This window comes from Culex pipiens, chromosome 3 (genome assembly GCF_016801865.2).
Source record: "Culex pipiens pallens isolate TS chromosome 3, TS_CPP_V2, whole genome shotgun sequence".
In the NCBI taxonomy this organism is placed as follows: Eukaryota; Metazoa; Arthropoda; class Insecta; order Diptera; family Culicidae; genus Culex; species Culex pipiens.
In genome coordinates this window covers 73,747,272-73,759,133 of record NC_068939.1, presented here as the reverse complement: position 1 = coordinate 73,759,133, position 11,862 = coordinate 73,747,272, and the positions used below count along the sequence as shown (strand labels likewise).

The 11,862-nt window shown below is 35.4% G+C and overlaps 2 protein-coding genes across 2 annotated transcripts in view; both read right to left on the bottom strand.

Annotated features, from left to right (window-relative positions):
* Window positions 1-11,862, bottom strand: part of LOC120430313 (iron-sulfur clusters transporter ABCB7, mitochondrial) — a 69,781-nt gene that overhangs the window by 42,041 nt on the left and 15,878 nt on the right. The window lies entirely within an intron of this gene.
* Window positions 10,293-11,013, bottom strand: LOC120430755 (RNA-binding protein 8A-like). The gene has a single exon (XM_039595866.2). It carries the CDS (start codon window positions 10,904-10,906, stop codon window positions 10,412-10,414), a length of 495 nt encoding a protein of 164 aa, XP_039451800.1. The 5' UTR covers window positions 10,907-11,013; the 3' UTR covers window positions 10,293-10,411.

The window sequence follows — 11,862 nt, the reverse complement described above, 5'->3', positions numbered from 1 at the left end:
AAAAAACGAAAACGAAACTATTGGCACTACGCCCCCCCGGGGCATGGCCTTCCTCTAACGTGGGATTTCTGCTCCAGCGCCTCTGACGAGACAGGAGAAACCGGGACCGACGTTTTACTTCACCATCCGATAGAAGCTCAGTGGATAAGGCGGGAATCGAACCCGCGTCTCATAGCATCATCGGGATCGGCAGCCGAAGCCGCTACCCCTGCGCCACGAGTCTGCTTGAAAAGCAGACAAACGTCAAAAAACAAATACAAACCAAAATGACCGAAGGGCCAGTAGATGCATAAATCAAGTGAAATAAAATTTATTTTTTTATTTTTTGTGGAATTTTAAGACACAATTAAAGAATACTTAAAATTAGCTCTGGACACGAATTTAAGTAACTTTTATTGTCATATTATGATGGTCATTGATGGTCCCCTCGGCATATTTTGTTCAGCCCAGTAAAGGAGGTATAAGACTATGGCAAACAAACAAACTTGTACTTTTTCGTGTTTGACAGTATGCCAAACCCGCAAACAAAGCAATATATATGCAAGTTGACGTTTCTGCAAACAAACTGTTAAGGGCATGGTGTCGATTTCTGGAAAAGTCAGGGAAAACCTGGAATTGTCAGGGAATTTTATTTGACCTGGAAAAGTCAGGGAAAGTCAGGGAATTTTAAGCTGGGTCAGGGAATTTCGATGATCTTAAAAATATTACTACAAAATTTAATTTCTTTTTGAAAATTCGCCCTTGACGATGTATTTGAATGTCATCCAGGCCAAACTTTACAACATTGATAATATTTATTTTTTTATATTGGTCAGTCCGGAAGGAACGGTGAACTCCATATAAAAAATGCTTAAGAAAAGGGTCATGATTAAAAACGCGTAGCTTGTTTGCAATATGTTTAGGTTTAAAAATCAAATAATTTGTATTTGATTTGGATTTCCGTTCAACTGAATATTACAAATTACCAACAAATTACTAGCGCACACAGGGTGGGACAATATGAGGCAGTTGCCCTACCATCCTCAGAGATTTATTCTAAAATTAATTGTTTGCTTAGCATATAGGGACCGTACAGAAAATCATACATTTTGTCAGAAAAATTTAATGATTTAAAAAGACAAAAGTTAAGCATAAAGATTCTAAATTTTTAAAATGTTGAAATTCTGATATTTTGGAATTGTCGATTTCTTAATTTTTGAATTCTTATTCTAAAATTCTAAAAAATTATAAGATTAGAAAATTTTCCAAAATTTCACTTTAGTATTCGCTATCTAAATTTTTATTTTTCTCAAAATTAAACTGAACTATGATTTTAAAATGATCCAAAGAAGTCTAATTTTGTGTAATCTAAAATGTAAGCAAAAAAGTGATGATGAAATGGAATTAAAAATTAAAGAAATAAATTCAAGAATTAAAGAAATCAAACAAAAATTTATGGAAAAACGGGGTTGTTACGGACTACACTCAACTCATTTAAAAACATACTGACTCTGAATATTTAATTACTTTAAAGTTTTTAGTAATGTTTTTTACCCTTATTAATTGTTCTTTTATACTGGATACATTCAATTTTAATCTTGTGAATCTTAATCATATTTCAAACTTTTCCTGAAGATACAGACATTTGGATGTAACAAAAATTATTATTGGGCATGTTCCAGTGGGTTTACTGTGCTTTTATCCCAAATATGAGCTTGATTGGACGTAACAGAAGCTTCCCACCTTTGAATTTTAGATGGGATTCAACCACATTTTTTTTTTTAAATTTGAACATTCTTGAAGAAAAATAAAAAAATATCAAAACATTCAAAAATAAAATCACCAACATTCAAAATTGGATTATTCAGAAATTAGGAAATAAAATTAGGAAAAATATTATTTAAAACCCTAAATGAAATTCTTAAATTCTTAAATTCTTAAACTCTTTCATTTTTGTTACCATCTTAGATTGCAGAAAACCTGATAAAATTTGAAGTGTTTTTAGAGTTTTTTTTTTCGGTAAAAGAAATTTTGAGAAGAAGATGTAGGAAAATTTGCTTCGATTTTTCTAAGTGACGCTTTGGTAAGATCAAAGAGTATGTATTCTCTCTGGTAAGATCATCGAGTATGAACTGTATCTTAAATTTAAAACCTCAAACATCGAGAATTTATTACAATTTTTTAATTTTATCATTTTTTATTAAGATTTCACATTTCTAAATGTTGAAATTTTTGTTTTTTTTTAGCAAAAATACATTTTCAGCGTTTCAAGATTTTGCGTTCTGAGATTTCAAAATTTAATTTATTATTAAACTCTTTTGTATGTTTGTCGCAAAATTATTTTTCTTAAAATGACGCGGATTTTGCGCGGATTGGGTTTTGGGATGGCGCGGATTTTCTCGATTTCTTCGTAACAATTCTGAGTAAAGGAATTTGAGAGTTCAAGAATTTATAAAATATGGTCTCCCCGTAAATTTGTCAGCATCAGAGATTTCATAGGGATTGTACAACTACATTTCACATATTTTCCCCAAACAACATGCAAGGGGTTACAAGGAGGAGTTCCTGTGGTCAGATCGAGCTTAAATTTGGAATCTATTCTAAAACACCCAAATATCTAAGTTTGATAAATAATGACTATTAGAAAGCTCGAGCAGGTTGTATTTTGTTTATATTTTTATAAAATGTATTGATCGTGTGTATGATCGTCTGTAGACTCTAGTCAAGGTATAAACCATTTTTTTAAATTTTATAGCAAACATATTTTTTTTGTAAAATTATTTAATTGATTTATTTTATAGCAAAAATATTTTTTTTGTAAAATTATTTTAGAAGATGTTTTTCTCAAATATCCAGAAAACCGTTTACTTTAAATACATTCATTGTTGAAAAATAGCTAGGTCTTTTTTAAACCCGTAAACATGTACTTGAAAAATTTTCATTTAGTTGTAAATTTTCTTAGTTTTTCAATTTTGTTTTAAACTTTCTTAAGGTTCTACAAAACTACATATTTTTTCAAGTTTTTGTCTCCAAAACCTTTAGTTTTTTTAATAAAAAAAAACACAATCAAAAATGGCATCGGCCTAATTCGTTTGAAAATTCCGCAAAATGTCAACAATTTTAAAATGAAACATGACTTCTTACTTAAATTCAAATTTTCAATTGTTTTTTTTTTTTTTTTTGAAAACTTTTAACTTGAAATTTTCTTTAGGAAATGAATTGAAACTAACTTATCGCAATTTGAAATTTGCAACAATTGTAATTATTAATTATTTCAAGAGTTTTTTTTAAAGGTCCTGTAAGCTATTGTGTTTCATATGTTTATAGGACCCACTAAAAAAATGATTTAGATTTTTTGGTAAAGGGCAACATTTAAAATTGCATCACCAGATAAAAAAAAACATATCTGGAGTTCTTTTTTTGAAAAGGTCCAATAAACCAAATTTCCAGTTTTTGCTTTTTGGGTGTTTTTAGAACCGCCTTGAGTCAGGGGTATTGAAAAACACCCAAAAAGCAAAAACTGAAAATTTGGTTTATTGGTCCTTTTCAAAAAAAACTCCAGATATGACAATTTTATGGTTGCACATTTTGGATGTTCAATTAGAAAAAAATGATTGACAAAATAAAAAAAAAGTTTTTAGGTTTTTGCAGAATCCATCGTTAAAAAAATAAAATAAAAAAGTCTTTGATTTTTCTCTATATCTTAAATTTGCAATATTCAAAAAGAAAAATGCATGAAATCATAACAACGCTCCAAACAATATGTTAGTGAAAAACAGAAAACAAAAAATTTGGTGGTCTGGAGGGGTCAGGGAAAAGTCAGGGAATTTTATTTTAGGATTTGGATCGACACCATGTAAGGGTTTACATACATGTAAATCGTCAAAAATGTCAAAAGTTGATATAAAGCACACTTTTTAACTTTTTTGAATCTGTTTTCAGGGCAAAGAAATATACATTTTTATCTGTTACTAAAAAAAATGTTAAGACATTTGGTTGTATCATTGCCTAGATATAGCTAGTTAGTTAGCAGTTTAGAAAAAAACGGGTGCCACGATATCTCAACACTGCTTTGACCAAATCAGCTCAAAATGTTAGTGAAGACTCGTTAAACCGATCCCCACCCTAAATTTCAGCCAATCTTGTTCATCCCATCTCGAGATATTGTTGAACCCGTAAATCAACTCGGTGTTAAGAGTAAAAAGCTTACAAAGTTTACACACTGCAAAATTTTAAGCTTACATAAATCGTCTGTTACTCACTTTAGGCATAACAAACCTTCATGAAACTTTAAGGAGTGATTGGAAATCATCTTTTTAGTAGATTTAATTATTTTCCTGAAGTATGACATTTTGGGATTTTCTACATGTATGTAACCCATTAAACTATCAAAAAGTGCGAGTTTGTTTGTTTTTTTTTTATCATAGTCTAATACCTCTTTTAGCGAACAGTATTCGGTTCTCAGTCCAATTATCGAAAAGTACTGTAAGCAAAAAAGTTCTCCTAAAAACAATAGGTAGGGGAACTTCTCGTATTTTTGGCAGGTTAAGCACTCGCTCCCAACTCCGTCCAATTAGCTGATTTTAATTATTCAAACAACTTATTTTGCAAAACTATAAATAGAAACCTTCTTGCTCACTTCCTATTGAGCTATTGATCATTTGATTTCAGTTGAAAGCGCTTTTTATGAGCTGTAATTGAATGTCGTCAAAGTGCTGATATGGCAGCATTAGAGGCACGATTTAATTAGATGCTGTTCCCCTACTTTGATCTCTAATCTAATGAAAAAGTGTAATCCGGGTTCCATCCACAAACCACGTGCACCAGGACTTTTATTCATTTAAATTTTAAGGTTCATTTGCATTAAAGAGAATTTCAGAAGGTTTATTTGCATTGTATTCTTGTATATATAACACATTTTAACCAAAAGTACATTTTTGTTGACAGTTTTGCAAAAACATCGAATTCAAACCGAAGTAGCATGTATCACTCTTTTAATAAACTCAATGCTTTGTTCCATCCATTACTTCTTCAAAATCGATGTAAAGAAACTTTGTTTTAAGAATTGCATTAAAAATTTAGGAGCGACCAGACCGACTGTGTTATATTCACCGCTATGATGATTCATTGAACTAGGCAGAGTAAATTTTCAACATTGGCAGAGAATTTGCAAGCAAAACGAACGCCTCCCTAACACAGACGGAAAGGTCTAGTACCTAAAATGCCGCTTCCCTACCACGGATGTGATCTTGAAGAACCTAAAAAGCATACAATTTTGAGGGATATCTAGCTTTTACCGAACCAATCATTGTATTTCTAGTATGTCTCAACAAACTTAGCTAACATGGTCAACGTTATTCCAACGCCTTTCCGGGTTTGTCACAGTATAACAACCTTGACTTTTTTTTCAAAATTATTGTTCACATGCAATAAACAACTTTCCACTTTCACGTTTTTAAACATTTTTTTTTTAATTTTAAGTTGCACTACCAAAACTGCATGCTTGCAATCGATTGCCCACTTTGTAGACCGCTTCAATGTGTGTATTTCTGTTTGTTTTGTTGTGCATCGCTCATTGTGCTTAGCTGATAAGTTGGGATTAAATTTGTACCTTAAGACAAACACTAGTCGACGCGAGAGAAAGTACAACTCACAAAGATTAGGCCAAAATCTAGGTAATCCTAACAAAAAACCTTCTCTTTTCTTCCCGTTCTGTTTTCTTTCAACTATCACAACACAACAGCTACGTGGGACGTCCGTGCGCCGCATCGACCGCCACCGGTTCCAAGGCGCAGCACACCAAGGAGCTGAAGAACCTGCTCGACACGGCCATGGGCCTGTAAATCACCACCCACACACCCTTACACTTAGGTTACGTTGGACGTATACAAAATCGCACCCTTTAGGTTCTCTATATGCTACAAACTACTATTACTTAGTAAAATGAAAATACACTCTAAAAAAGAACAGACAGTTTTTGGAAGTTGCAAAAACCAATATCAGTGCTCTACCCCTTTGTGGAACTCCGCTATTTAGAAGATAGGTATTTATTCACTCTTGAAACAAGCAAAACACTACGATATAAACAGTCAAACTTGAAGGCAAAGTTTGTTTAAAATAACACAAGAAAAAAAAGAATTATTTATTTATTAGAAAAGTGTTGAAATAGGAAGACAGGAGATGCAACCTTGCTTAAAACTTTACAGTTTACGATGAGTTGGCAGTCGCTGAGCGGACGGGGCGTGTACATTTGAAGTATTTAAACGTTAGGAACACTTATATAGGTCACTAGTAGGATACGTACAACAGTTTATGTCGAACATTTCGAGAGCTGCGAGAAAGAATAAAGAGGAGAAAGACAGGAGTAGAACAAAAACACAAGAATGACTGTACACTTTTGGTGTTGACGCCGGTTTTTCCGGCAAAAATCGTTGAGAAAATCATTTGGAAATCACTTTTTAGAATTTGAAATCAAACAGTTTGATATTAAAACCCCCCTCTAAACTTAACTTAACAATACCGGCTATGCAGCTAGTTGGAACAAAGCTCGCAGAATGAAGCTTGTAGGTTTTGATAGACAAACCAAATTAATTTGCTAGTTTTTTTTTTACTCGCAGTTTAGTTTTGCAATATTTCACCAATAGAAATCTTATTAAAAAAATAACACTGAAACATGTAATAAACAAAATACACATAGTAAACTACCCTTAAAAACGCAAATTTTAACCAAACAGTTAAAGCAAGTAGTTTCCTTTGTATCCCAATCCTATTGCTGAAATCGATGGTCAACGATGGCTGATGGTTTTTGTTGGTTTACTATCGAAAAAGTATTAAACTACCAAAGGAGCCCTTTTTCGACGACGAGCTTTCGCTTGATTTTTTTTACATGGCAATAGTAGAAATATCAGTGGATTTTGAACTGGCAATTTTTTTTTTCTAACTTCGCGGTTTTCAAAATTGCTTTCGTGTGTATGTTCGTTTTTTAGTTTTTAGTAAGTTATTTTTCTTCTCTATCAAATAGTCAAATTTCCGCCGAGAAGTGATTAAGTGGTATGAGAAATTTCGCAGATAATCAAAATAAACGGAAGGAGAACGATAATTTTTATTTGTTTACTTTATTTTTCACAGATATCACATTTTAGCTTTGACTTCATTTCGCTTGTTTATTTTAATTTTTAAGTTTGACAAACCGTTAAAATGATAGAAAGATTCAAAATCTTGAAAAACTTCGTAAAATATCGTACCTTAACATTTTGTGAACCATTTGGTCTGCATTAATTGAGCAAGAAGCATATTGTACATGTATACAGTTTCCATGATGGAGGAATTCAATTTTCTTCTTGCTAAGGGACACACATAACTAATGTAAAAAAAACATCATCTTCTATCCCATATATTTTGAGACAAGCACTTACATCGTTACACCTATTTGCACACGATAACTGATAGCAAACTGTTATACCTATTTAGAATATGGTCGCACCAAAATTACCAGTGATATTAAAGTATGTGCAAAAAAGAAATGCTGCAAAATAGTTATTTGTGTAATTGTTCCTTCTCTGGTAGAAATATCACATCCCTTGACTTCGAGTAAACATTTCGAGTTCTGCAACTGTGCTGATAGTTTTACGTATTCGAAAATGTCCTTCCTATATCTTCGTTGATCGGTAGGCATGGCGTCGTGTGAATTGTGGCATTAACTCATGAATTATTGTTTTAAATGGTCAAAGTGATTAAAATCTCAACTGTTGACAACTCCTTTCTGTATCGTCGTTGATCGGAAGGCACGCTTACGGTTTGGGTCCCCGAGGTAATCGTATTTATGTATGATCCCCATACCCGCAGGCAACTAGGTCCCGAAACATATGTGGGCGCTAGGTGAACAATTCCATCACCTTTTACCCCGTAATCTGTACACCCACGTGCATAAGTTTTTTATTGCACGAATTTCAATGCAACAAGTCCCGACGCATAGAGCAAAATGGTTTCCTTTTTCCCTCCCCTAGCGCCAGAAATTTGTAGCGAGTGTAGGGACACTTCGCATAGACGCCCTTGCTCCCATCACGTCACTGAGGGTATGGAGCGATGAGAAATTAATAAGCATGCCCCCTCAGTCGAACCTTCATTAGAGAAGCAGGCAATCTACAACTCACAGCGAACGACCAAGGAAACACCCTACCGCGCATATAATATGGTTGGCTTAGTTGTCTTCGGTGAAATGTATGAATGTTAGAGTGGATGTAAGGGTTTGGGTCTTCGAGGTAATCGTGGTGCTTAATTACATGTATTATGTATTGAAATAACTGTGCGTGAGTATTTTTGTGTGTTAACCAGAAAGACCTTCCCATAGCATCGTAGCTCGGACGGCATCGAAAAATCAATACCTTATCCTACTAACACAGCGATTCTCAACCTTCTTCTAGGCTGGTACCCCCTGCCATGTAAATCAAGTAGGCCCGGTACCCCCGTTGAGAATCGCTGTACTAACAGAATCAAAAGAAGCATATAATATCAGGGTGGCCACTCAAGTCGAGAAATTGGGAAAAATTCGGGAATTCGTCAAAATTCGCCAAAATCGGGAAAAAGTCTGGAATTTGTGATTTTTTGTCAAAAAGTCGGGAAAAATCGGGAATCCCAAGCTGGATGATTTTTTTTCTATCTCTGGAATATATTTTTTTTTAAATTGTGCAATTTTTTAATTGAATTCACTCAATTAAATTCTTTGGTAACTTACTTTAAATTTAAGGTTCCTTTCTCTATTTTAATCTATTAGAGAATGAAAAGGCTATTTAAGATATTAAAAATCCTAATAAATATTTAATATGTTTTGTTCATCAAACAAGAGGTAACATCTAACTGTAAACAACCCTTCCGTGTGGATCAATCGGACCGCGGACTGGATTCACAATCCAGAGGTCACCGGTTCGATTTTTTTTGTCGATATGGGAATTCGGCGCCATCGCACCAGATTTTTAGTTACCGGAAAACTTACAAAAAAAATCCAAGGATTTTCGATTTAAGTTATTGCAAACATGTTTAAATCATTTCAATATAAATAATTTGTTAGATTAAAATCTTATCTTACTGGATTTTTCATTGAATACAATTAGCGGTTGAATATTGACAACTAGATAAATCATAATAAATATCTAAATTTTCAAAATTTTAAAGGGAATTGGGTAAAAACATGTTTTAAACGAATTCCTAGATATTTTTCTAAATTCTTTGAAAGATGCTATCATGTTTTAAGCGTTCTCTGATTAATATTAAAATAAAATAAAGAATAAAATTTTAAATTCAGATATCTTTAACTGTTTTTCAATTCCAGTTGAAACGAAATATCAACCACCACCACCCACTGAGAAATGTAACGACCCGATCAGTCTGGTGGTAGAATAAAATCGGGCTGACGAAGGCCGATCGAAGTGTTACATTTCTCAGTTGGGATGCTTATGGGCATTAGGGTGGTCTAAATCCGGGCTGAAGTCAAAGATTGACCCATCACTAGGCTAAATTCCAAATTTGAGCTTATTCTTATCACGTGGAACCCCTTCCTCTAAGCCCTAGAAGTTTGTATGAGGAAAATCGTCGGAGAAAAACAACTGATTAATTACCATTTCCGCACGGACGGCTCTACGGGCTGGAACGATTTTTTTGCTCGCAAACATTACAGATTTGATCAAATTGAGTTCTGCAAAGTTCTAAGATCATCTAGACATCCTTACAAATCACTCAAAAAAAAGAATCGTCCCGATTGGTTGGGTTGTTTCTGAGAAGCAGCGAGTTGAATTTCCACCTTTTTTTAGGGCATGGGAGTTGGAATATTAATAGGAGTTCGGATATCGGCTGTAACGGGCTGGATAAAAAATTATTTAGTTATAAAATACTATTTAACTTAAAATGTCAATAGATTTTACAGGTTTCTCTAATATTTCTGGTTGTTCTAGAAACAATTTAATTTGAATTTTGATGATCCATTGGTGAAAACCTACTAAACATTTCTGTCTCCCCTTTCTCAGATACGCTGGTAGAAGGGTTTCTGCATCAACGGCCACCGGAACCAAAGCGACCCACCTAAAAGAAAGCGAAGAGTTTATAGACGGACTGATGCGTGTTGAGCCCTCTGGAGAACCTCCAGTAACTCCACCGGATGATGAAAGCACACCATCCGCAGATTGTTCAAGCCCCCAAATCAAACCAGACGAAGCTTCCAAATCTCCGACAGAGAACAACCCTCGCAATCCGAATTGCATTTCCCTGAAGAACATCCAACTTGTGGCGCATTCGGACTAGTTAGCAATCAAACCCACCTATACATTTCATCCTGAATTCTTGGCTTTATTATTTCGTCTGTTTGTGTGATACATGTTTGATCATTTTGGTTATTAAATTAAGAAATGAGTGAAAATCTTTCCCCTGCGCGTCCCTTTTCTTATCTTCGTCGACGCTCGCTGGACTTTTTCAGCTTCTTCGGTCCCTTCACGAAGCACCAATCGACGGCGATGGTCTGCGTCAGAATTTCCGATCCGTTGAGCGCTTCCTTCGCCGCCAGTGCCTGCTTGTACGTCTCGTACTCTACCAGTGCGTAACCCTTGAGGAATCCCGTACGGCGGTCCAGATTCAGGTGAATGTTTTTAATGTCCCCAAAGTCGCAAAACTTATCGTGGATGTCGTCCTCCTGGGCCTCCTCGTGAATCGACGTCACGAACAGGATCCACCCCTCGACGGAACGCTGCGGCCCGGGTTCGGCCTCCTCCTCATCATCCTGCAGCCGCTCGTAATCGATCGCCTCCCGGGGAATGCTTTCGTTGCCGAAGCCGCGTCCCTTCCGCTTGCGGGCCTTCTCCTTCAGCCGGGCGATGCCCTGGTCGCCGTCCTCGTCCACCTCGAACTCCTCGTGATTGTAGATGTCGAGCACGTCGGTCATTGTGGTGGCGTAGGCGATTTACTTGAATAAATTCACGCGAAGTTGAAAAATTTCTCCCGATTTCTTTTACGTGCGTGCGCGTTTTGTTTTTTCGATTTGATGACACGGCGTTTGACAGATGCGGCTGCTGGGCCGAGTAGGAACGATCGGAAACTGAAACTTATCGTTTCCAGATTTTGGTTGTGCACGGAAAAATAACTGAAATGAAAAATAATGCACTAAAGAACAAAACCATGAGTTAATGTCAGTAAAGATTAAATTTTCAAAAGGTCCGATCTGCATAAGAAACCCATGACTCATAGGTTGTTTTGAAAATTTACCTTAGCAGTTGATGTTCACGTAAGAAAATTTACTCACAATAAATAATGTTAAACCCTGATTAAAGCGGTATACGCACTTCGGAAGGAATCTGTCAAGAAAAAAATCAAATGGGCAACAGCGGCAGCGCAAGCAAGTCAGAGAGGGTGAAGAAAAGCCCCAAGAAATCGCTCCCTCTCCTTTGTTCTGTTGTTCGCAAAGCTGTTTCTTGACCCCTTTCTTTCCGATCTGCATACTAGCCTTAAACCATTTCATGCTTAGTGGGTCATATCTGGAGAAACATTTTAAAGGGGCCGTACGACATTGCTCTTACGGCTTGTAATGAAAGGCAGTAAGAGCAATGTCGTACGACCCCTTCCAAATGTTGCTCCGCGATTTCTCCAATGCATTTCATATGCATTCCATTCACACTGTTCTGCATCCGTATCCGCAGTACGGATCCGTATACGGATGCGGAACAGTGTGAATTGGGTCCTAAAATGATGATATTATTGTTTACAGCGATAAAGTTTATTTTTCTGAGTACAATGACCCTTGACCACAAAGAGTTTAGAATGGATTTTCAAATCAATTTTGAAAAAATAACCTCGCGGTCCTTCTTGACAGAAAAGGTCCTACTTGACAGCTCTTTCCAAGAG

Coding starts and splice junctions, on each gene's coding strand:
- LOC120430755 (XM_039595866.2), bottom strand. CDS start 10,906: ATGACCGACGTGCTCGACATCTACAATCACGAGGAGTTCGAGGTGGAC.